This window comes from Vipera ursinii (assembly GCF_947247035.1).
Source record: "Vipera ursinii genome assembly, chromosome: 1".
Taxonomy (NCBI): Eukaryota; Metazoa; Chordata; class Lepidosauria; order Squamata; family Viperidae; genus Vipera; species Vipera ursinii.
The window spans coordinates 350,766,897-350,793,873 of NC_139512.1; the positions used below are offsets into that span (position 1 = coordinate 350,766,897).

Below are 26,977 nucleotides of genomic sequence, written 5' to 3' on the forward strand. Positions count from 1 at the left end.
TCTTTCTGTCTTGAAGGACTATCAGAGAGAAGAAGGGCTCAATCTATTCTCCAAAGCACCCGAGGGCAGGACAAGAAGCATCATTGATGTGTATCTGTACTTAATCATAGAACATAGAATAATAAGCGTAGGAAGGGTCCTTGGAGGCCTTCTAGTCCAACCCCAGGCTCAAGCAAGAGACCCAGTGGTGGGATTCAAATAGGTGAACAACAGGTTCTCTTGGGGGATGCTGCTTCCGGAAGTCCACTCTGGGCCTGGGTAACCAAAAATTAGCTACCGGTTCTGCCAAAGTGGTGCGAACCAGCTGAACCCCACCCACTGAAGAGACCCTATAATGTTGATGTGTTTCTGGGCTCTCCAAACTCAGATTTTCATATCCTGGGAGACAGGCAGTGAGATTGGACTTGAGGGCGCCCATTTTGGCTTCCTCCTCCTAAAGGCAAAGTTTGCCAGATTCAAATGCCCAGTGGTCCTAAACTCATTACAGTTTCCATTTTATGCTTTCTTACTCCTCATTGTGTTCTACCAGGCCAACAGGGTGTTTAGGGACTTTTATGGGGGATAATTAGAGCTTTATGGCATCATCCGAGTGGCTGCAGGGGGCCAAGGGGCAGTCACAATAAACTGGTTTATAATAGACATAAACGATTCACCAATTCACCGTGCACCCAAAGGACATTAACGCTTTCGAGCACTTTTGATAGGCAGCTGTTGTGTCTCTGAATAATTGTGTTGTGTTTGAGGCACAGAGGGGTCCTGAAGCACCGTATGAGGAAGACAGAAAGTTTATTTCATCGACTGACTTTTGAGGCAAAAAGCTTGTCTCCCACCAGACAGACTGACTTGGATTCAGCCTACAACATATTATTTCCCAACTGATTAAAAAAAACAAAACAGCTTGCACTTTTTTAGGAATTAAAAATAACCTCAGATACTTTCATGCCTTTAATTAAATCTGGGGTGAAGAGTTTTTAGCGAAATGCTTGCATTCAGTTCTGATTTCGCGCTTCCCAAATGGACATGCAATAGTTAACGAGAAAATAGACCTGAATTTAAACTCCCTTTGGCTATGAAATGCCAAAGTTAGCTATGACAAAGCTTCAGCCAGGGTTTATAAACATATGGCAAACCACGATTTGTTTGTTTAATTTATTTATGTATTAGATTTTTTAAATCCCATCTTTATTATTCTTATAATAACTGAAAGCGGCAAACATACCTAATATTCCTTCTTTTTCCTATTTTCCCCACAACAACAACCCTGTGAAGTGGGTTGGGCTGAGAAAGAGGGACTAGCTCAAAGTTACCTAGCTGGCTTTCGTGTCTAAGGCAGGACCAGAACTCTGAGTCTCCTGATGATTGACCCCAAATCCCCAGCTGGCTTTCATGGCTAAGGTGGGACTAGAATTCTCTGTCTCCTGGCGATTGGCCCAAAGTCACACAGCTGGCTTTCATGGCTAAAGTGGAACTAGAACTCACGGTCTCCTGGTGATTGGCCCAAAGTCACTCAGCTGGCTTTCATGCCTAAGGCGGGACTAGAACTCACAGTCTCCTGGTGATTGGCCCAAAGTCACCCAGCTGGCTTTCATGGCTAAAGTGGAACTAGAACTCATGGTCTCCTGGTGATTGGCCCAAAGTCACTCAGCTGGCTTTCATGCCTAAGGCGGGACTAGAACTCACAGTCTCCTGGTGATTGGCCCAAAGTCACACAGCTGGCTTTCATGGCTAAAGTGGAACTAGAACTCACAGTCTCCTGGTGATTGGCCCAAAGTCACTCAGCTGGCTTTCATGCCTAAGGCAGGACTAGAACTCAGTCTCCTGGTGATTGGCCCAAAGTCACCCAGCTGGCTTTTATGGCTAAGGTGTGTTAGAACTAGTCAAATCTTAGTAAACTGCATTTATGCTATAGTGTATTGCATAAACTACACCTTAAATTTGATCTATTCCCCCCCCTATTGGGAGGGGGGAATGAAGTGGGGAAGGATGGCACATACTGCCATAAATTTCTGTGAATAAAGGTAGAATCTAAATGGCAAATAAATCAGCAAACTAAGGAGAGGATCAATTGCTCAGATTTATTATACAATACCATGGTATGAAGAAATACAGGTAGGAAACTTTGGTCTTCCACTCTAGAAATCAAGATGATCCAGCGACATGGATGGGCAGTAGATTCAAAAAGTGATCCCTTGGAATTGGCTTATCAAACTGACAGTCAGCAATAGGGAGATGGACATTTTTGTAAACCAGATTATGAGTAAAGTCAAGCCAGACCTGGTGTAATGCTGAGGGCTCTCTGAATAGGGAGGAAAAAAAACAACTTAATGACGGTCAGAGAATAGAAACATAGAAACACAGAAAACTGACAGCAGAAAAAAAAAACCTAGTGGTCCATTGAGTCTGCCCTTTTCAGTTTTTCCTTTTTTGTTTTCTTTTAAATTTATTAATTATTTTAATTACTATTGTTATATTTTATTTATTTTTTATTTTATTTTTTTTTATTTCGTAATTTTGGTTGGATGATGGACATGCATTTGTCCAAAGCATTTTTTAACTCAGTTAACTGATGATTGATCCACTACCTCTTTTAGAAGTTGGTTCCAAGCTTCCACACCTGGTCTTGCATGGAAAGCTGTTTGGAATAAGGCTCTGCTAACACACATTCAGGGACGCGGTGGCTCAGTGGGTTAGGACGCTGAGCCTGTCGATCAGAAGGTCGGCAGTTTGGCGGGTCGAATCCCGAGTGCCACGTAGCACAGTGAGCGCCTGTTACTCGTCCCAGCTTCTGTCAACCTAGCAGTTCGAAAGCATGTAAAAATGCAAGCAGAAAAATAGGGACCACTCCGGTGGGAAGGTAACAGCGTTCCGTGCGCCTTTGGCGTCTAGTCATGCCGGCCACATGACCACGGAGACGTCCTCGGACAAGCGCTGGCTCTTCGGCTTTGAAACGGAGATGAGCACCGGCCCCTAGAGTCGGAAACGACTAGCATGCATGTGCGGGGGAACCTTTACCTTTACCTAACACACATTCTAAAATGAAGCAATCAATCTGTTAGATAATAATAACAACAACAATAACAACAACCACAACAATAATAAAGTTGGAAAGGACCTTGGAGGTCATCTAGTCCAACCCCCTGCTCAGGCAGGAAACCCTGTACCATGTCAGACAAATGGCTGTCCAGTCTCTTCTTAAAAACTTCCAGTGTTAGTTGAATATGAAGCTAGCTTGGTGATGTGACTGCTAAACAAGCAACTGCAATATTACCTGAAATAAATTTTTGAAACAAAGGGAGTAATCGTTCTACTTTATTCTGCACTGGTCCAAATCTATAGGAAGCATCTTGCCAATTCTGGGTGCCGCATTTTTTTAAAAAGGTTTTATGATGGGTTTGTTGCTAAACACTAGGAAAAAAGTAAAGTATGCAAGGCAGTAAAACTGTCACAATAGCTTTCAATTGCAATTTAAAAAACAGAGAAATCAGAATACAGGTAGTCCTTGACTTACAACCATAATTGTGAACAGAATTTCCATTGCAAGTCAGTAAAGTCATAAAGTGAACCGCCACGTGACTGGACCTGATTTTATGAGCATTTTTTAACCAGAGTTGTTAATGGAACTGTGTGGTCATTAAACGAATCTGGCTTCCCAAATTTTCAATTTATGCCTCTGTCATAAATGTTAGCTGGTTGCCAAGCACTCAAATTACAGGGATGTGACTGTGGTGGGGGAGGGGGAGGTGATGTGATGGTTGTAACTTTGAGGTCAGAAGTCCATTTCCCCCCCCCAAGTTCTGAAATATAACACCCTTTAAAAAAAAACCCAAAACACCTTTTTCTGCAGGAAGTAGGAAGAAACATTTAGATAAAAACCAATTTGCATCTCCCTCTCTCCATCCAATGGTTAAAAAATAAAATCTGTGCTTAAACAGAACTACGGTTAATTCTTGGCTAGCAACCACAGCTGAGCCCCAGATTTTTGTTGCTAAGTGAGACAGTTGTTCGGTGAGTTTTGCCCCATTTTATAACCATCCTTGCCACAATTTTTCAGGGAATTGCTGCAGCTGTTAACTTAATGACACTTTTGTTAAGTGACTCTGGCTTCCCCATTGTTAGAAGGTCGCAAAAGGGGATCACATGACCCCGGGACATGGCAGCCGTCATAAATATGAACCAGTTGTCAAGTTTCCGGATTTTGATCATGTGACCTCAGCGATGCTATAACGATTGTAAGTGTGAAAAGCGGTCATAGGTCACTTTTTTCAATGCTGTTGTAACTTTAACCTGTTACTAAACAAACCGTAAGTCAGTTCTGTGTAAATGATCACTTAAGGACACCTCAAAATATACTCCTGTGTGCAGGTTGGAAAGTCAGTTCCACAGGTATAGCCCTAGGCCTAAATACAGCCAGTTTTAATATAATTTATCTGTACCAATATAATGGCTTTTCAGATTGTACCGTGGATATTTTAATAGTGTAATTTATTCTGTGTAAGCTGCCAAGAGTCTTTTTCCTTAGCGGGTATAGAAATATGATAATGAAATAACGATACAGGATGAAATAAATAAGGCAAAATACAGAGAGTCCTCAATTTATAACCAGTTCACTTAAGTGATCATTCAAAGTTATGATGAATCTCCCAGAAGGTATTTATGAACTGGATTTGAAGTTATGTAACCCCTCCCGCCCGCAGTCACATGATCACATTTTGGGCACTTGGCAACCGGCCTGCATTTATGACCATTTGCAGAGACTGCAATTTATAAGTTTTTTTTTTGCTGGAAACCAGCATTTACTCCTGGTTTCTGGCACAAAAAAAGCCCTTTGTAGACAGTGGATTTACTTCACAACCTTAGCATTCACTTAATAACGGCAGCGTTTGTGTTTCAAGGTGGTGTTTGCTTAACGATTGCCACAAAAAAGTGTCATAAAATCAGATTGGTTATGCAGGTGCCTCAGTTTACAACCACAATGACATACTGTACATTGGTAGTTCTGGGCTCTGTCATAAGTTGAGGATTACCTGTAGGCCATTAAAACATCCTGCTTTTAAAGATTTTTCTCCACCAAACAACCAAGGTTCCTTAAACATTCCGTTTCAAAGGCAAATCTCTATGCCCGTGCTGGAGAGGAGCAAAATAAATTACTCATCTATTTATGTTTCTATTTTAAAAAGGAAAATAAAAGCCCGGCCCTTAAAACTCGGCACCTTTGTTCTTATGATCTTCCCTCCCATTGTTCAAACAATGCTTCAGCTCTTCTGACCTGCCCCAGCCTGGGCACCCTTTGCATGAGTTTAGAAATACAGCTGAAGAATGTGGTGACAAGGTTTCTACTTGAGCAATGTTTACCCTGTTCCTGTCTGCGACCTCCGCTTCTCCTGGCCAGAGTCCATTTTTCAAAGAGTGTCCTTCCCATTAGAAGGGATGGGAAAATGGAGTGAAAGGCCTCTTCAGAAGAAAGCCTCTTGAGACCTTTGACCCTGTAAGGTTGGGTCTATGCAAACAGCCCTAGATCCTAGATCAGGGGCAGGCAACTATGACCCCCCCTTTACGACCTGTGGACTTCAACTCCCAGAATTCCTGAGCCATGGCTGGCTCAGGAATTCTGGGAGTTGAAGTCGATAGGTGCTAAAGGGGCTGCAGTTGCCCACGCCTGTCTTAAATGGACTGCCATATGCAGTGAAGTCTAGGGCAGGGGTCTCCAAACTTGGCAACTGTAAGTCTTGTGGACTTCAACTCCCAGAATTCCCCAGGAGCATTCTGGGAGCTGAAGTCCACAAGTCTTAAAGATGCCAAGTTTGGAGACCGCTGCTCTAGGGCAGGAGCGATTCAACTAGCATTACAAGATGTAGGATTAGACCTCAAGAACATAACCATTACTCCTGATGATCACTTGATACCATTGCTGGGCACTTGGCACTGGTAGTCCTCGTATTGCAACGACCATTGGGACCGACATTTCCATTGCTAAACAAGGGGCTTGTTAAGTGGGTTGTGCCTAAGTTTATGACTTTTTTGCCACATCTGTTAAGCAAATCATGACAGTGGCTAAGTCAGGGGTAAGCAACCTTGGCTCTTTTATGACTCGTGGACTTCAATTCCCAGAATTCCTGAGCCACCATGGCTCAGCATGGAAACCTCTCCCTTTCTCCTCAGTATGGCTGGCTCAGGAATTCTGGGAGCTGAAGTCCACGAGTCATAGAAGAGCCAAGGTTGCCTACCTCTGCCCAGGGCTAAGTGAATCATGCAATCATTGAATGAATCTGGCTTCCCCCACTGACTTTGCTTGCCAATTAGAAAGATCACAAAAGGCGATCACATGATCCCAGGATGCTGTAACCATCCTAAATACATGCCAGATGCCAAGCACCCAAATGTTGATCACATAACCATGGGGACGCTGCAGGTTGTAAGTTCAAGGACCAGTTGTCTGTTTTCACTGTCATTGTAACTTTGAACAGTTGCTTCATGAATGGTCGTAAGTCAAGGACTATCTGCTTGGCTTGGTCTTACTGATAGTCCTCGACTTACGACCACAATTGAGCCCAAAATTTGACATTGCTAAGCGAGACATTTGTTAAGTGAGTTTTGCCCCATTTTACGACCTTTCTTGCCACAGTTGTGGCAAGTGAATCAATGCAGTCATTAAATTAAAAATATGATTATTAAATGAACCTGGCTTCCCTATTGACTTTGCTTGTCCGAAGGTCGCAAAAGGGGATCACATGAACCCGGGACACTGCCACTGTCATAAGTATGAATCAGTTGCCAAGATTTTGATCACATGATCATGGAGATGCTGCAAGAGTTGTAAGTGTGAAAAGCGGTCATAAGTCACTTTTTTCAGTGCCGTTGCAACTTTGAATGGTCACTAAATGAACCGTTGTAAGTCGAGGACTACCTGTATTATTTATTTATTTATTTATTTAATATCCCTCCCTTATCATTTTTAGAAAGAACTCCATGTAGGGACATATCCAACACACCTTCCTCCTCCCAGTTTCCCCACGATGACAACAACCCTGTGAGGTGGGTTGGGCTGAGACAGAGAGCGCCCAGGGTCACCCAGCTGGCTTTCATGGCTAAGTCAGGACTTGAACTCACAGCCTGCCGCTTTCTACCTTAACTAACTAGACCAAACTGACTTGAAGTGGCCATTTCGCCATAGTGGGGAAGCTAGCCTGGCTGTATGCACACCCCTCCATGTCATGGGAATTGGACAAGATGGTTGTATGGTTCTTTTGGGGGGATTTTGGAGGATGGAGAGAGGAAATAAAAGGATTGGTAGTAAGTGCAAAAGAGGGGTGGGGATGAGATACTCCTTACAACAGGAGTCTTCACACTTGGCAATTTTAAGACTTGTGGACTTCAACTTCCAGAATTCCTCGGCCAGCCAGGAATTCTGGGAATTCTGGGAATTGAAGTCCACAAGTCTTAAAGCTGCCAAGTGGCTGGCTGAGGAATTCTGGGAGTTGAAGTCCACAAGTCTTAAAGCTGCCAAGTGGCTGGCTGAGGAATTCTGGGAGTTGAAGTCCACAAGTCTTAAAATTGCCAAGTGGCTGGCTGAGGAATTCTGGGAGTTGAAGTCCACAAGTCTTAAAATTGCCAAGTGGCTGGCTGAGGAATTCTGGGAGTTGAAGTCCACAAGTCTTAAAATTGCCAAGTGGCTGGCTGAGGAATTCTGGGAGTTGAAGTCCACAAGTCTTAAAGCTGCCAAGTGGCTGGCTGAGGAATTCTGGGAGTTGAAGTCCACAAGTCTTAAAATTGCCAAGTGGCTGGCTGAGGAATTCTGGGAGTCTTAAAGTTGCCAAGTTTGAAGACCCCTGCCTTACAATGAGGTCTGATTAGCTGAGACATCTCTGTGCTCAGTTCTTGGCCGGAAGGGAAAACTTGTCATTGTACCAATGCAATGTAGAGGTTAAATGATGACATAGAACTAGGAGGCTCAGTTTAAGTTCATAAAAAAAATCATTAGATGATCTTGAACCCAGTCTTCCTCTTTTTGCTTAATTTTTCTAGCAGGACTGTTTGGGGGTAGGGGGGCATGCACGAAGAATGAAATGAAGGGGAGCTCCAAGTAAAGCCATTTTGAGCTCCTCGGGCGGCGGGAAGCAGACTAGAGGCCGTCCTCAACTTACAATAGTTCATTTAGTACTTTGTTTGTAGTTATGTTAAAGGGGAGTTAAAGCACATTATGAATTTGGTTAATTGTATATTATGCATAATTTTTATTTAGAATATGATTATTGTAACTATAATCCTGTATTTAGCTCTGGGAAGTGGGGGGGAAGGGGGTGGGTTTGGGGTGGGAGGGATTTGGGGATATATTGTAAAATTTTGTTTTTGTAAAACTCTTTAATAATAAAAAAAACACAATAGTTCATTTAGTGACCATTCAAAGTTACAACGGCACTGAAAAAAGTGACTTATGACCGTTTTTCACAGTTGCAGCCTCTGCAGCATCCCCATGGTCACATGCTCAAAATTCAGATGCTTGGCAACAGGTTCATACTTATGACTGTTGCTGTGTCCCGGGGGGTCACGTGATCCCCTTTTGCAACCTTCTGACCAGCAAAGTCGGTGGGGAAGCCAGATTCACTTAACAACCGGATTGCTAACTGAACAACTGCAGCAATCCACTTAACACCTTTGGCAAGAAAGGTCGTAAAATGGGACAAAGCTCACTTAGCAAATGTCCCAGCAACAGAACGTTTGGGCCCAATTGTGGTCGTAAGTCGAGGACTACCTGTATCAACGAACAAATATACACATCGATGGATTTTTGCCTTGCTGCAAACATTGCAGACTCGCAAACAGGTGAAAGTGTCCTTGTTCCGGCTGCTTCCAGATAGCCAAAAACTTTAAAATGCTCACTCAAGGGCTATTTTATTTTAATTGTAACATCAGGTGACTTGGAAGATGAAAGATAAGCACACTCTGGTCCAATCCAAGCAGGAGTCTCTCCTGCTTTCTGGTTTTGTAATTTTTCTGTGGAGATTCTCAGTCATCCAGCTCAGGGTGTCCCAAAAGTGCTTTTTCAAGAGGCAACTGGACTCTTTTGTTTTTCTCTGAAGACGTTTCGCTTCTCATCCAAGAAGCTTCTTCAGCTCTGAATGGATGGTGGGGAATGGAAGGATTTATACTCCTTGCAGACAGCTGGTCATTTGCATTCTTTTAGAGAGTCGTTGAGGCCACCTGGAGGTTTATCTTTGTCCTCCAGGTTGTAGACGATGTTCCACATCCATTTGTACTACTCAGCACTTCCACATCCATTTGTACTACTCAGGTCTCCCTCAGGACACAGATAAACCTCCAAGTGGCCTCAACGACTCTGTAAAAATGCAAATGACCAGCTCTCTGCAAGGAATATAAATCCTTCCATTTCCCACCATCCAGTCAGAGCTGAAGAAGCTTCTGAGATGAGAAGCGAAACGTCTTCAAAAACAAAACAAAAAACCAAGACAGTCCAGTTGCCTCCTGAAAAAGCACCTCTGGGTTTTGTAACTGGATTTACTGGGCTGCACACGGATACGTTTGGTGGATGCCCCATACGCTGCTTTTTGACTACTTCTGTGCAGCCCTTAGCTTAATTTCCAAATACCTTTTCAAGTAAGCAGTCCCAACATCTGGCAATTGCAGTGTTTCCCCTTTGCACAGAATGGAATAATATTTTGGGAGGGGGGGTGTTGGAGACAGAGGAAAAAGGGAGGCAAATAGAGAAGGATGAAAGAGAACTTTATGCAGTCCTGGCTCATTGCCAGCGTACAAACCCCAGAAAATTAAACCTAGGAGAAAGTGGCATTCAATAAAAATGAAATATTATCCCCTTGCTTTAAGGGATGGCTACTACAGCAATATACATAACGGAGCAGGGAGAGGGAACGCTGAAATGTTTGAGAGTTTGTGATGGGCACACTCCTGGGAAACATTTGATGATTCCTAAAAGTGTTGGGATATAGAATAATAGAATGGAAGTTTTGGAAGGAATTTCGGAGATCAAAGGTCATGAGAAAGTATTGATTTTAAAAAATGAGGGCAGTCCCATTTACCAGGGAGCAGCTGATGAGGTTGCCCTCCACCTTTTTCTAAAATTAGGACTGACATACAGGTAGTCCTTGATTTATAACCATTTGTCCAGCAACTATTTGAAGGTACAATGGCACTGAATAAAATGACGTACAACTACGTAGTCCTTGGTTTAACAACACTTCATATAGTGACTGTTCAAAGTGACTTAGGACTGTTTTTCAGACTTATGACCGATGCAGCACTCCCACAGCCAAGTGATTAAAATTTGGATGCTTGGCAACAGGCTCCTATTTCATTTCATTTCATTTCATTTCATTTATTAAATTTATATACCGCCCTTCTCCCGAAGGACTCAGGGCGGTGAACAGGGCATATATAAATAGAAAATACAAAAATTAAAAGAGAATTAAATAATCGCCCAGATAAAACAGTAACAATATAAAAACCCATTAAAAACCCTGACATCCCCCATCAGGCCAGGCCAGCTTGTTCAAATAAATGGGTCTTCAGACCGCGCCGGAAGGAGCGAAGGTCCGGTGCCGTCCGGAGCTCAACCGGCAGTTGGTTCCATAAAGCCGGAGCACCCACAGAGAAGGCCCTCCCCCTGGGGGCCACCAGCTGACATTCTCTGACCGGAGGCACCCTGAGGAGGCCCTCTCTGTGGGCACGCACAGGGCGGAGGGAAGTTGACGCCGGCAGCAGGTGGTCCCCGAGGTACTCCGGACCCATGCCATGTAATTTATGTCACTTGCCGTGTCCCGGGGTCATGTGATCCCCTTTTGCGACCTTCTGACAAGCAAAGTCAATGAGGGAAGCCAGATTTTCTTAACAAACGTGCTACTAACTAAACCCACAACAATGGTGGCAAGATAGGTTGTAAAATGGGGCCATGCTCACTGAACACATGTCTTTCGTAGCAACAGAAATCTGGGGCTCAATTGTGTCTACCTCTAATCGTTGCATTTACAACTATTGCAGCATCCCCTTTGGACCCGGGATCAAAATTCAGGAACTTGGCATGTATGTATGTATGAATGGTTGCAGCATCCTGGGGTCATGTCACGCATGTGTGAAGGGGGTGAAGCTGGTGGCTCAATGGTGCTTTCACCATCTGAACAAAACCAGAAAGCTTCTGCAGAGACCCACAGACTGGCCTGATTGCTTTGGCTGCTTAAACACAGCCAACGATCCTTTTCCACGGTTGTGTTATTTTGCTTTCTTCGAGGCTTTCCCCAAAATTAGCGGAGATGGCGGACAGGCAGCATTTTTGGTGGATGGGATATGGCATTTTATAACAAATCACTCTGGAATCCCAGAACTGATAATAGACGTTTTGTTTCTCAAGCTGAGCTCCTTGGTTAATTATTTCGGATCTGCTTAATGTGCTTGCCAGTATGGCATCCAGGGGTTGTCTCTGAAGGCTTGGGACATTTATTTTTCACCGAGTTACACACCTCTGCAATGAATCATTCCATACCTACTTCGGTGCACCTGTTGAGCGAGAGGCAATGTCTGTTTTTCTTCGCTATTGCTAGTGGCTGCAACGAGCAATCGGTCTAAGGATGCTGGACTGCAGAACCTTAATATGTGTTTCATGAGAAGCATCCGATAGTGACACGGGAAGAGAACAACATGGAACGTAGAACATCATCAGAGTTTCAAGGGACTTTAGAGGTCTTCTAGTCCAACGCTCTGCTCAAGCAAGAAACCCTATACCATTTCAGACAAATGGCTTGTCGAGTCTCTTAAAAGCCTCCAGTGATGGAGCAACCACCTCTGAAGAGATACCAATGTATTATATAAGTTAAGCAAATAAAGAATACATATGACGTTTTGCAGAATGTATTCTGCTTCCACTCAGCGTCTGGCAAGAGAGATCTCGAACCGGGTCCACAAACTTGGCCCTTTTATGACTTGTGGACTTCAACTCCCAAAATTCCTCAGCCAGCGTTAAAATGATAGTTGGAGGCAAGATGCTGACTCTCTAAACCGCTTAGAGTGGGCTTAAAGTACTGTGAAGTGATATATACCATATTTTCCGGCGTGTAAGACGACTGGGCGTATAAGACGACCCCCCAACTTTTGAGGTGATTTTCATGGGTTAAAAAATCGTCTTATACACTGGAAAATACGGTACTGCTCAAAAAAATAAAGGGAACAGAAAATAAGACATCCTACTATTAAATACAGTACATTGTGTTGTTTAAGTGTTCCCTTTATTTTTTTGAGCAGTATACAAGTCTAAGTGTTCTATTCTATTCTATTCTATTCTATTCTATTCTATTCTATTCTATTCTATTCTATTCTATTCTATTCTATTCTATTCTATTCTATTCTATTCTATTCTATTCTATTCTCTGTTCTTGTTTAGTTTTCCAAGGAAAAAGGTTGCAGAAGAAGTGATTGAAAAAGGAAAGAGAAAGGCAGAAGCCCTATTTAGACAATAGAAAAGGCTAAATTCACCCACTTAAACTCACAGGGCTGTTGGAAGGTGCCACAAAGTTAAATTAGCCATTCAGAGTGCATTGTAGGATGTCTTGATCCAGGACAAATGACAGCCATTGATGCTAAAATCCCTGGTTTGAGGATTAGTTACAGAAGGAGAAAGAAAGAGAATAATTTAGGCAGGAATAGATTAGAGTAGAGTAGAGTAGAGTAGAGTAGAGTAGAGTAGAGTAGAGTAGAGTAGAATAGAATAGAATAGAATAGAATAGAATAGAATAGAATAGAATAGAATAGAACTGAAAGGGACCTTGGAGGTCTTCTAGTCTAGCCCCCCGCTCAAGCAGGAGAACCTATACCATCTCAGACAAGTGACTGTCCATCGTATATCGATATACCCAATTGTGAGAAAGCAAATCCTACGATGATTATAAAGAAGCAATGGTGAAATATAAAGTTTCAAGTAGTTAAAAAATAGTCATTTGCAGGATAGTCTTTCTGAAAAGACAGGAATAAAGCATGTTGAAAAATATAAGACAGACTCAACTGGGAGCCACACTCATGTAGCAAATAAGGAATATTAAATAACCTTGGTGAGTATTTTTCTCGGGAAGGAGGAAACATTTGATGTTTATTTCACTCTGCCCAAAACATGAAAGTTGTGATCTCTGCGACAAATTTAAAAGTTGGAATCTTAAAACAAGGAAGCTGCCTGGCTGGGGAATTCTGAGAATCGAAGTCATAGGTCTTAAAGTTGCCAAGATTGGGTACCTCTGCCAGCTTGGTTTTCAGACAAATTAGCAATCAATAGACACACAGATAAATCAGTGCAAGGTAGTATGGGATGTACGGTATTTATATGCAATATTTGTGCAATATTTATATTCAGTAGAATAGAATAGAATAGAATAGAATAGAATAGAATAGAATAGAATAGAATAGAATAGAATAGAATAGAATAGAATGGAATGGAATGGAATGGAATGGAATGGAATGGAATGGAATGGAATGGAATGGAATGGAACGGAATGGAAATATAGAACAGAACAGAACAGAACAGAATAAAATAGGACTTTGGAAGTCTTCTAGTTCATGGGTCTCCAACCTTGGCAACTTTAAGACTTGTGGACTTCAACTCCAAGAATTCCTCAGCCAGCAACGCTGAGAGTTGAAGTCCACAAGTCTTAAAGTTGGCAAGGTTGGAGACCCCTATTCTTGTCCAACCCCGTGCTCAAGTGAGACCCTATACCATTTCAGACAAGTGGTTGCCCAGTCTCTTCTTAAAAAACTCCAGTGATGAAGCATCCACAACTTCTGAAGGCAAGCTGTTCCACTGGTTAATTGTTTTTACTGTCAGGAAGTTTCTCCTTAATTCCAGGTTGCTTCTCTCCTTGATTAGTTTCCATCCGTTGTTTCTTGTCCTTCTCTCTGGTGCTATGGAGAATAGCTTGACTCCCTCTTCTTTGGGGCAGCCCCTGAGATATTGGAAGACTGCTATCATGCCACCCCTCACCCTTCTCTTCTCTTGTCCTGCCTTATGGTGCTTTGGAGAATAGGTTGACCTCGTCTTCTTTGTAGCAGCCCCTCAAATATTGGAAGACTGCTATTGTGTCAACCCTAGTCCTTCTTTTCTCTAGACTAGCCAAACCTAAATCCTGCAACTGCTATGTAAAGAGACTGGACAACAATTTATCTGAAATGGTGCAGGGCAGGGGTAGGCAACCTTGGCTCTTTTATGACTCGTGGACTTCAACTCCCAGAATTCCTGAGCCAGCCGGCTCAGGAATTCTGGGAGTTGAAGTCCACGAGTCATAAAAGAGCCAAGGTTGCCTACCCCTGGTGTAGGGTTTCCTGCCTGAGCAGGGGGTTGGACTAGAAGACCTCCAAGGTCCCTTCCAACTCTGTTATTCTATTCTATCTTCTATTCTATTCTATATATTGATCTCAGGCCTTGGAAATCTTGGTTTCAGCAGAATGTGAAACAACACTTATGTGCCCCTCTGAATACCTTTTGGAGGATTGAACCCCAAATGCTGGATCCCCCCCACCTAAGAATCGGTTATGCAGTCGGAAAGCCAGATTCAATTAACAAACATGTTACTAACTTAACTACCACAGTGATTCGCTTAACAGCTGTGGCAGGGAAAGGTCATAAAATGGGGAAAATTCATTTAACAACTTTCTTGCTTAGCAACAGAAACTTTGGGCTCAGTTGTGGTCCTAAGTCGAGACATATTGCTGGCAACCTGTGATTTCTCGTTCTGCTTTAGACATAAAACCCAGCTGGGTGACTTTGGTCTAATCATCAGGAGACTTGAGTTCTAGTCCCGCCCTAGGCATGAAAGTTGGGTGGTTGATTTTGAGCCAATCACCAGGAGACGGTGAGTTCTAGTTTCCTCCATAGGCATGAAAGCTGGTTGGGTGACTTGGGGCTGGTCCCCTTCTCTCAGCCCAATCCAACTCACAGGGTTGTTGTGGGACAAATACGAGGAGGAAGTATTATGTGTGTTCGCTGCCTTGAGTTACTTATAAAAGTAATAAACGTGGGATATAAATAAATAACAAATGCACTCCTACATTTTTCCTAATTGACTGGACAGCCATTTGTCTGAAATGGTATAGGGTTTCCTGCCTGAGCAGGGGGTTGGACTACTAGATGACCTCCAAGGCCCCTTCCAACTTTATCATTATGTTATATTATATAGTATAATTTAACCTTAAAACTGCCATGATTTCTTCTGTGTGGTTGCATTTTCACAGGGGTCCGCTACAGCCATCCAGGTGGCAATGAAGTCACTTCTTCAGCTTCCATCAGCCATCATGGTAACAACTCAATAATGACCAGCAGCCAGTCCATTCTCCAGCCAGTATCTCCAGCCAGTTTGGACCCAGGTCACAGCCACAGCCTGCTGTCCCCGGACGGCAAAATGGTGAGCACACCTGGGCTATTGTACCTCCGGTGCTGATAAGATAAGTTGGCTTAGGAGGCAAAAAACAAACAGAACTTTCTTTTTTTTCCCTACATGTTAAAACTCTCCTTCTTCCCCCACCCCCCAAAAGACCAGCATTAAACAATGAAAGGCTTGTAGGCATGAGGAGGGTAAAGGCCTGAGTGCTGTCAGGGAAAATAGCCTTCTGACCTTCCCGTTCCCTGCTTAGGCATTGAAACATGCCAATAAAAACTGTTCTCAGGGTATTGATCGAATGCCTCTTGAATTGGCACAAGAGGGTGGATCACTGTTTGCTCTTGGCTGCTGATGACATTCCCCATGATTATTATTTTTTTTTTAAACCAGCCCAACAAAAACTTGATTAAGTCATCCCGGATTCCACTTCAGCTCTTCAAATTTTATAATTTTATTTAGCAAGCTTCAACCATCCTTTCCCCCCACCTCTCTTTAGTTCTACAAATGTAGACATCAGATGGGGTGAAAGATACAGTGATAAAAAATACTTTTATTAGGATAGCGCCGTTGATAACTTAGCATTTGCTGTAAGATTGGGCTGAATTCTTCTGTTCAAGCCGTATCATATTCTACTATAATAGAAAAATTGGTTTTGTTGAGTTTGGGGCTATAAGACATCCCAGCCTGGTACCTGATTTACAATAACAAATTTATTAGGGTTGTCCTGAAGAACTGCATAAACAGGAAATAAAAAGAGGAAAAAATATCTTTTGTCTTTAGTTTAGTTATTATTTAGTTGCTGTTTAGTTATTGGGCAGATAAAAGTATAAATTGTTTTCTTCTGTGAGGTCCTTGATGCTGTCTGAGCTTGGTGATTTTCTTGCAGACGTTTTATTACTAAACTAGGTGATATTACCACTGGTGGTTTCACCCCCACACCTCTGTGATATATAGGAAAACAGAGGAAGCCATCCTCAAGTAGTAGCTGTTTAGCCTTCTCTACAACACCTTCAGCTCCAAAGGATGGTTTCATTGGTTTTGTATTTTACCTCAGGGTTGAAATACCTCAGGGTTGGTGTTCTCTGAGCTTGGTGCCTTTCTTGCAGACGTTTCACTACCAAGCAAGGGAAACATCCTCAGTGCTAGTAAGGGAGTATTATTTATTTATTTTATTTTTATTTTAATTCCATTTATATCCCGCCCTTCTCCGAAGACTCAGGGCGGCTTACAAGCTTAGCAGTAGCCTTCATTCTATGTCTATGCCTGCTTATTAGGGCTTTCACACACACACACCCCAAGCGGCATTATTACAAAGTCAGCTTAATTGCCCCCAACAATCTGGGTCCTGATGGTGTTACCTGGTTTGATAATCAAATGTCTGCAAGAAAACCACCAAGCTCAGAGAACACCAAGGACCCCTCATTTCAACCCTGAGCTACAAATATTCTTTTCTGTCGGTTATTTTCTTCTTTTCCCACATTTTCAGGCAAACTTTCTCCCTTTCTCTCGCTTCTTATTTTTCAGAAGAGGACATATATATTTTGATTTGTTTATAACCTTGCTGCTGCCTTAATAATAAAGTTAAAGGGTTGAAAAAAGAAACAAAATCAACACAAAAGGATTCCAGAGCTTACGTGTCAATTTCTCCCTCTTAATAATCCCAGCGTGAATAGGTGTTTCTGCTTTTTCTGTTTGTATTTTAATGGCAAGCGTCTTACCTACAATCTCTGTTCCCTGATTTAATTGGAGGAAAATTGCATAGGCATTTTTTTTACTTAGGATCACAAACCAGCTGTGAACGTGCACAGCGCTTTACACCATTGTCCTGTGCACGCTCATTTCAGAGTAAATTTAATTTGACTTTCTCCTAAGCCAGGGGGGTCTTCAATTGTGGACTTCAACTCCCAGATTTCCTCAGCCAGGCATGCTGGCTGAGGAATTCTGGGAATTGAAGTCCACAGCTCATAAAAGGGCCAAGTTTGAAGACCCCTGTCCTAAGCAAATATGGTTTGGGTTGTACTGTTGGGATAGCAAAACACAACTTATCACTTAAAATGTATTCCTAATACAATAGCAGGTAAAAATGTAAATACTGTAGACCAGAATTTGACCTATGAATTATTTAATTCCTAGCATGTCTCAGGGGCCATTATTCCAGAGAATGCCATAATGGACCTGTGAAGTGTTTTATCACAGGGTTTAAATTCTTTCCCAGTCAGGTGATTTCCCCTCCCTTGCCGTATTAATTCATTTTTTTTCTGTCCTAATTGTTTTTCCAAGATGAGCTGAAGCCTAATCCTGGCTTTTTTGCAAATATTTTTTTTCAACTTATTATATATGCATGCCTGGCTTAGCTAAACTGAGGAATGTCTCCTTCCTTGGGGGAAGAGGACAAGGAACAATGTTCTGTGCGGAGGAACATTTTCATTCTCTTTACATTTTATGGGCAGTTTACGGCGTGAAATATGAATGTCTGATCAGAATAACAGAGTTGGAAGGAAAACCTGGAGGTCTTCTAGTTCAACCTCCTGCTCAGGCAGGAAACCCTATATACCATTTTAGATAAATGGCTGTCCAATCTCTTCTTAAAAACCTCCAACGTTGGAGTACCCAGAACTTCTGGAGGCAGGTGGTTCCACTGGTTAATTGTTCTCACTGTCAGGAAATTTCTCCTTAGTTCTAGGTTGCTTCTCTCCTTGATTAGTTTCCATCCGTTGCTTCTTGTCCTGCTTTCAGGTGCTTTGGAGAACAGCTTGACTCCCTCTTCTTTGTGGCAGCCCCTGAGATATTGGAAGGCTGCTGTCATGTCACCCCTAGTCCTTCTTTTCACTAAAATAGACATACCCAATTCCATGATCCCAGGTCAGGAGTTTGGTTCCTAGAAAGAAAGACAGCTCTACAGTGGGTGTAGTGAAACAACCAGCTCCCCTTGTAAATTGTGGATATTACGTTGACATTCCTTTGGTTGTTCAGCTATTCTTCTTGGAGAGCAATAGATCTCTAAAAATCCAGAGTTGATTGAAGGGCTCACTTCAGTCAATAATCTTTGTACCCATAAACAAGCAGTGCCATCCTGTCTATTGCCACTGGAAGCAAATGTCTTGGATCAATCTTGCTTAGAGGTTTTTGTGAGGTTGGTATGAATGTAGGGTTACTAGGTATAAGTAGCCCTCAGCTTACAACCACTTGTTTAATTGCCGTTCACAGTTACAACCGCACTGAAAAACGTGACTTATGACCATTTTTCACACTTACAACTGTTGAACCTCCCCACAGTCATGTGATCAAAATTCGGCCGCTTGGCAATTGGTTCATATTTATGACGGTGGCAGTGTCCAAAGGTCATGTGATCTCCTTTTCAGACCTTCTGACAAGCAAAGTCCATGGAGAAGCCAGATCCACTTACCAACCGTGTTACCAATTTATCAGCTGTAGTGATTCACTTAAATGTGGCAAGAAAGGTTGTAAAATGGGGCAAAACTCACTGAACAACTGCCTCACTTAGCAACAGGAATGTTGGACTCAACTGGGATCATACGTCAAGGGCTATCTGGACTTGATGTTACAGCTATGCCTGCCAGACAGAGGACATGAGGACAAATAGGAGATGTTGCCTTTTTGCCTAGTATTTGGTAACTGTATATATAAGAGTGATCTTTATGTGCACAAAACTCTCTTCTGGTCTTCTAATGCAGTGTTTCTCAACCATGACAACTTGAAGACCTGTGGACTTCACCTCCCAGAATTCCCCAGCCAGCTATGCTGAAGTCCAAAGGTCTTCAAGTCACCATGGTTGAGAAACACTGCTGCAAAGTATTTTGTAGTGTGTTTTGATACAAAGATGGGAACAGGTCACCAGCCCTTAGCCTGAACTATGAAACTGTTCTTTCCACCCAGACTTTGTGGGGGCAGGATAGATCATGGAATTGCCTACAGCAGTGTTTTTCAACCTTGGGGACGTTAACACGGGTGAACTTCAACCTCCAGTATTCTCCAGTCAGTCCTGCTGGCTAGAGAATTCTGGTTAGTTGAAGTCTACCTATCTTAAAGTCCCCAAGCTTGAGAAACATTGGCCTACAGCCTAACAGGAGAATCTGAGGCAACGAGGTTGGTGGCACCAAGTCTCATGAATCTCTCTAGAAAACAGTTTTCCCACCACTGTTGATCTTCCCATCCGCCAGTTGGCAAGTTGAATGGAGACCCATCCTTGACCGTTGCCCTCTGTGTGAGCAAAATATGTACTTTCAAAATAGAAAGATGCCACAGTGCCAGATTGCTAGAATCGACAACAAGGACAATCAATGCTCTGATGGCCTAAAAACCTTTCCTGTGAACACACTTGGCAAAATACAGTCAATTTCAAACATCTATCTCAGGGGTCTTCAAACTTGGCCCTTTTATGACTTGTGGACTTCAAGTCCCAGAACTCCTCAGCCAGGCACTCTGGCTAAGCAATTCTGGGAGTTGAAGTCCACAAGTCATAAAAGGGCCAAGCTTGAAGACCCCTGATCTATCTCTTCATCTGAAGTCTATCTATCTATATTTTTTAAAACTCTTTTGTATGACATACCAACACCCCTCAACCCCAAATTTCCATTGCTAAGCAAAGCAGTTGTTAAGTGAGTGCTGTCCCATTTTACATTCTTTTTTGCCACAGTTGTTAAGCGAATCACTGAATTTGTTAAGTGAATCAGGTGGTCGTTAAACGAATCTGGCTTCTCCCATTGACTTTGCTTGTCGGAAGCCAGCTGGGAAGGTCACAAATGGAGATCAAATGACCCCAGGACAGCACAACTGTCATAATAAATCCATGCCAGTTGCCAAACATCTAAATTTTGATCACATGACCATGGGGATGCTGCAACGGTCGTTAAGTGTGAAAACTGGTCATAAGTCACTTTTTTCAGAGCCGTCCTAACTTCGAACGCTCAGTAAACAAATGGTTGCATCAATGCCGTTGTAACTTTGAACGGTCACTCAACGAATGGTAGTATTAGTGCCGTTGTAACTATGAATGGTCACTAAATGAGTGGTAGTAAGTCGAGGACTCCCTGTAATGTATCTGTTTCCTCCTTCTTTGTCTGGGCTCTGCCAGCCCTCAGTGGCAGCAGACTCAGGATATTTTAGCAATTCATCTGGTGGGGTTATTTTTCTTGGCCTAGCTTGACTGATTCATGTCACACTAGATGGTTTTTATGGCCTTCCTTTTTTATTCTCTGCCTGGTTGGGGATGCATAGTTCTTGACTGAGACAGCCTGGCCTTCCATCCAGAAAGTCATTTGTTGACTCTTGAAGCCAGGGTCAGCTGGGCCTCCAGACAGCCAGTTGCCAAGGATTCCCGCCACCACCATCCCACTTAAATGAAATGTGAGGCATATTTTCAAGACAGTCTTTTTTTTCTCAAGTGAAACCTCTGTAGGAATTACAAAGTTAAAGGAATTTAGAATCGTGCTTAGCAAAATATCGTGGTGGGTTTCAATTAAAGCAAAATGCAAGCCATGTTTGGATGGCCTTTTTCACCTACAGTAGGGATCTCCAAATTTAAGACCCGTGGACTTCAACCCTCAGAGTTCCTCAGCCAGCCATTCTGGCTGGGGAATGCTGGGAGTTGAAGTCCACAAGTCTCAAGGTTATCAAGTTTGGGGACCCCTGATCTACGGGTAGCCTTTGACTTACCACCACACTTGGGACCAGAACTTTAGCCGCTAAGCAAAACAATTCTTAATTAAGGCGTGCCCAATTTTAAGACCTTTTTTTGCTGTGGTCATCACCACGGTCCTTAAGTAAATCTCATGGTTGTTAAATGAAGCCGGCTTCTCCCATTGTCTCATCGTAAGTATGAGTCAGTTGCCAAGCATCCGAATTTTGATGACACGACCAAGAGGATGCTGCAATGGTCGTAAGTATGAAAAACGGCCATCAGTCACTTTTTTCAGTGCCGTTGTAACTTCGAATAATCACTAAATGAAGTGTTGTAAGTTGAGGACTTCCTGTAAATAGGGCAAAGATGACACCGCACAGTTGTCTGTATGATCTGAGGCCCACGGGCACACTCCGAAAATTTTGGATGAATAAATCAAATACTTGTTGATTTAAAAAAGTTTGGTTCTTGCTACTCTGCATTAACAAGAGTGGCACAAGATGGATAATATTGTGTTTTTTTATTATTCATTTATTTATTGTATGGCACTTTCACATCATATACCAGTAAAAAGGAACACAGGGGTAAAATCAAAGACACAGAATATAAAATTTGAAATCTTACCAGTAAGTTTACAAACATAGATCTAAGTTAGAAATATAATTTTTAATTTGTCGCTGTCAGGAAGGCAGCGAAATCATTATAGGTTCTGTTTTGGCACACTGTTACAATGGGTTGATAATATTGCACTGTTAATGGTCCATTCCTAAATTCTGACTTTTTGTTCTTTTTTCCCTTGACAGATTACAGTTTCTGGCGGTGGGCTTCCGCCAGTCAGTACCCTCACCAACATCCACAGCTTTTCCCATCACGCCCCACAACAATCCCAGAATCTCATTATGACGCCTTTATCAGGAGTCATGGCTATCACACAAAGTAAGTGCTTAATGAGTTACACAAACGTCTTCTTGTTCTTAGAATTGTTCCTGATTACCTCTTTCCTTGTATAGCACCATCAGGAAACAAGGAGTTTTACAGAGTCCAAAAGGGCAGGAACCTGTCTGAGAGACTTTGCAGAATATTTACTATCTCTTCCTTTCTTCTTGCAATTGTTGTAGCATGGCACTGACTTCCATTGGTGCTGGCCTCCAGTTGCTCAGTAAATATTAAGAGAGAGAGAGAAATATTGATTTTGGTGCACTGTGAAAACAAAAAGGAAAAATGAGATTAAAAAATGAATTAGCGATGAGATCCGAAGAGGCTTTGTGAAGAGAAAGAAAGAAAGGAAGGAAGGAAGGAAGGAAGGAAGGAAGGAAGGAAGGAAGGAAGGAAGGAAGGGAGGGAGGGAGGGAGGGAGGGAGGGAGGGAGGGAGGGAGGGAGGGAAGGGAGAGAGAGAGACCGAAAAAAGAAGAAAGAAAAAGAAAGGGAGAGAGAAAGAAAGAAAGGAAGGAAGGAAGGAAGGAAGGAAGGAAGGAAGGAAGGAAGGAAGGGAAGGAGGGAAGGAAGGAAGGAAGGAAGGAGGAGAGAAAGAAAGAAAGAAAGAAAGAAAGAAAGAAAGAAAGAAAGAAAGAAAGAAAGAAAGAAAGAAAGAAAGAAAGAAGAAAGAAAGAAAGAAAAAGAAAGAAAGACAATACTTGACTTCCCCACTGACTTTGCCTGTCAGAAGCCAGTTGTGAAGGTCACAAATCACAATCCTATGACCATGGGTGGCTGCAATGGTTGTAAATGTGAGGACAGTTACTTTTTCAGTGCTGTCATAACTTCAAAGAGGGCTCTCGGTTAAAACGGTCACACCATGGTTCAAAACCAATGCGGGAGAGATTGTCTTTTAATTATCTTTAGCCAGAAGCAACCCAACATCTTTAACAAACAAAAAGACAATCACACAAATGCCCTGGAAAATCAGGTTCCAGACTATGGAAAGAGTTGTGAATTTTCATCTTGGAAATTGTAGAGAGGCTGTGGGTGTTACAGGGGAAAGAAATCTAAAGACCTTGTAGAGCGTTGTAATCAAAGGCCTCAGATTATCTCTCTCTCTTTCAGGCCTAAACAGTTCGCAGGCCCAGAGCGTCCCCGTTATCAACAGCGTAGCCCTACAACCGGTCCAGTTCTCCCAACAGCTGCACAGCCCACACCAGCAGTCAATCATGCAGCAGTCGACCAATCCGATGGCTCAACAGCCGTTCATGGCGGCGGTGACACAGCTGCAGAATTCACACAGTAAGGATCTTTTTGGGGTATTGACTGGGACAGAAGAACAGAAGCTGGGAGAGGCGACAGTAACAGAGGCCATAAGTACAGCAAGATATTTGTCCCTGTCTCAATCAGGGTATAATTGCAACTGTACAATCCAAACCCCATCTATTTTCCTCATGTACCTGTAGTCCTTTTTCTCATGCACAGGCAGTTTTATTGGTTTAATTGCTTTTTCAAACATCTATTTATGAGAAAAAGACTGCTTGTAAGCCAAGAGCATTTTGGACCAGCATTTTGCAATATTTAGGTAACGGTAAAGGTTCCCCCGCACATGCGTGCTAGTTGTTTCCAACTCTAGGGGCTGGTGCTCATCTCCGTTTCAAAGCCGAAGAGCCAGCGCTTGTTCGAGGACGTCTCCATGGTCATGTGGCCAGCCTGACTAGATGCCAAAGGCGCACGGAACGCTGTTACCTTCCCACTGTAGTGGTCCCTATTTTTCTACTTGCATTTTTACATGCTTTCGAACTGCTAGGTTGGCAGAAGCTGGGATGAGTAACAGGCGCTCACTCTGCTACGTGGCACTTGGGATTCGACCCGCCAAACTGCCGACCTTCTGATCGACAAGCTCAGCATCCTAACCCACTGAGCCACCACGTCCCTTTCTTGCAATATTTAGTTCCTCATAATTTCTTCTTTATCTGGAGAATTTTTTTTTTCAGTTAGCAAAGTATTCTTGAGTACTTTAGTTATACTTGATGTCTTAAACCAGACATGTCAAACACAAGGCCCGGGGGCCGGATCCGGCCCGCGAAGTGGTTTCATGTGGCCTGCGAAGCCATCCTGGAAAGAGTGAGGGAGCGGCCCCCACTGCCTTGGCCCTGGCACAGAGACCCTCCTTCTGCTAGAGACCCTGAGATCTGTCCCACTCCTGCCCAGGCCCCCATAGGCCCCCTTGATGCAAACGATGTAGAGCTGGCCATGCCCACCCAGTAGGCCATACGCACTCTAGCCACGCCCACCCAGTAGGCCGCGCCCACCCTGGCCATACCCACCCGGCCCCTTGAGGGCAACCGCAATGCTGATGCAGCCCTCAATGAAATTGAGTTTGACACCCCTGTCTTAAACCATAAGTTAAATCCTAGCAGTGTGGCAAGAATATGGGGAGATAAACACAGCAGGAAATGGCAGTTTTCTTCAACCTAGATTGTATGTCTGAATACAACCAACTGTATTCTTTTGAGATGGGGATGGGAGTTGCAGTCCAAAATATCTGTGCAGGAAGGGTATGATGAAAGCTAGATCGGAGCAGTGGACTTAAACCAAGGGGACTCAGATTCCAGGTCTTATTTAGCCCCCCCAAGTTTACAAAAACTTTTTCAGAACAATCACTGTTTCTGAGCCTAACATCAGAGGTCAGTTGCAAAGAAGTGTGGGAATTTCAAGGATGCCAACCTGGATTATTGGAGAGAACCTGTCCTCAAAATCACAGAATAACAGAGTTAACCTGGAGATCTTCTAGTCCAACACCCTGCTCTAGCAGGAAATTCCTATATCATTCCGGACAAATGGCTGTCCAATCATTTCTTAAAAACTTCCAGCACTCACAACTTCTGAAGGCAAGCCATTCCGCTGATTCTCACTGTCAGGAAGTTTCTCCTTAGTTCTAGGTTGTTTCTCTCCTTGATTAGCTTCCATCCGTGGCTTCTTGTCCTGCCTTCAGGTGCTTTGGAGAATAGCTTGAGTCCCTCTTCTTTGGGGCAGCCCCTGAGATATTGAGAGACTGCTAATGTCACCGCTAGTCCTTCTTTTAATTAAACTAGAGATATGAAATTCCTGCAACTGTTCTTCAAATGTTTTAGTCTTAATAAAAGTTGCTTTATTCCTGATCTGACTCCTGCTTAGCTCTTTTATCAGCACAAAGGCCTCTGAGGTTGGACTTAAGATTACAGAGTTATAGAATGGGAAGGGACATTGGAGGTCTTCTAGTCTAGTGCCCCCCACCCCCGTGCCCAGGTAGAAATCCCTAGGTGGAAAGGAAGGAAAAATTCCTTTGGTAGGATATTCAGCATTTAATGGATTAGGACAGGGTGTCCAAATTTGGCAACTTTATGACTTGTGGACTTGACTCAGCCTTCCATCCTTCCGAGGTAGGTAAAATGAGGACCCAGATTGTTGGGGGCAATAAGCTGACTTTGTAATAATTTATTTATTTATTTATTTATTTATTTATTATTTATTAATGGGACTTATATAATGCCGCTTGGGGTGTGTGTGAAAGCCCTAACAAGCAGGCATATACATAGAATGAAGGCTACTGCTAAGCTTGTAAGCCGCCCTGAGTCTTCGGAGAAGGGCGGGATATAAATGTAATAAAAATAAATAAATAAATAAAACTCCCAGAATTCCTCAGCCAGCCATAAATAAGTTGAAGCTTTTAAAAGTTGCTGATTTACCCCTTGAAGGTTCTGGCAATTTGGTTCTGTGATGCTTGGAAATAAGATATTCAGTGGGAGAGCAATTTATGGCTGTACTCTAAAATTGTTGTCATTCTTTCTCTTCCATCTCTCTCTCTCTCTCTCTCTCTGTCACTCACTTTCACACACAAACACACATACACACTAAAGAATGACTGTTGACCTTTTTCCATAGTGTACGCTCACAAGCAAGAACCTCCTCAGTATTCTCACGCATCACGGTTCCCCTCAGCGATGGTGGTCACGGATACCAGCAGCCTCAGTTCATTAACCAACATGTCTTCCAATAAACAGGTAAACAGATTTAATGTTATTGGGGAAAATTAATAAAAGGCAGGCCTTGACTTACGACCACAATTGGGATCAGTAATTTCAGTTGCTAAACGAGGTGGTTGTTAAGTTGTTAACTGAGTCAACTGCCCAATTTTACATCTGTTTTTCCCACCATTGTTAAACAAATCGCTGCAGTCGTTAAGTGAATTGCATGGTCGTTAAACGAATCTGGCTTCCTCCATTGACTTTGCTTGATGGAAGTTGGCTGCAAAGGTCGCAAATGGTGATTGCCATGCGCCCAAATTTTGCCATGCGCCCAAACAATTGCCATGCGCCCAAATTTTGATCACATGGCTATAAAAGTGCAAGGACTAGTTGTAAGGAGAATTTGGGTTGATCTTTTAGAGAGTCGTTGAGGCCACTTGGAGGCTTCTCTGTGTCTTGAGCATCACCTGAGTAATGCAAGTGGATGTGGAGCCCTCTTGGAATTGCTGAAAGGACAATGTCTATAACCAAGGGTTCACAGATACAACTCCAAGTGGCCTCAATGACTCTCTAAAACAACCTCTGGTTCGTGGACCGGCACCGGGCCTTGGCATGCCAGAAAATGGGCTCCATAAACAAGCAAAGCCCCGTCCACAGGATGCAAGCAGCACACAAAACCACGCCCTCTCTGGTACGCGGAAAAACCTCCTTCCACGGAACCGGTCCCTGGAGCCCAAAAGGTTGGGGACCCCTGCTCTAAAAGAATGCAAATGACCAGCTGTCTGCAAGGAGTATAAATCCTTCCGTTCCCCACCATCCAGTCAGAGCTGAAGAAGCTTCTGGGATGAGAAGCGAAACGTCTTCAAAGAAAAACAAGGAAGTCCAGTTGGCTCGCGAAAAAGCATCGTTGGGACATCCTGGTTTTTACACTTCTTGATATTGTAGCACTTTAGCATCTCTATGAGAAATAAACCCGAGAGTCCTTTTTGTGTAAACCTGTCCGCTCTCTTTTTTTGCGATGAAAAAT

General features: G+C 43.0%; 1 protein-coding gene across 2 annotated transcripts in view; it reads left to right on the forward strand.

The window, feature by feature from the left end:
* Positions 1 to 26,977, forward strand: part of HNF1B (HNF1 homeobox B) — a gene marked incomplete at both ends in the record, with an annotated part of 97,326 nt that overhangs the window by 63,985 nt on the left and 6,364 nt on the right. For both annotated transcript variants that reach the window (XM_083379760.1, XM_083379761.1), the window contains 4 exons: positions 15,235 to 15,404; positions 21,825 to 21,957; positions 23,066 to 23,242; positions 25,868 to 25,986. In XM_083379760.1, coding sequence (XP_083235886.1) covers positions 15,235 to 15,404; positions 21,825 to 21,957; positions 23,066 to 23,242; positions 25,868 to 25,986 — 599 coding nt within the window. The remainder of the gene's footprint in view (positions 1 to 15,234; positions 15,405 to 21,824; positions 21,958 to 23,065; positions 23,243 to 25,867; positions 25,987 to 26,977) is intronic.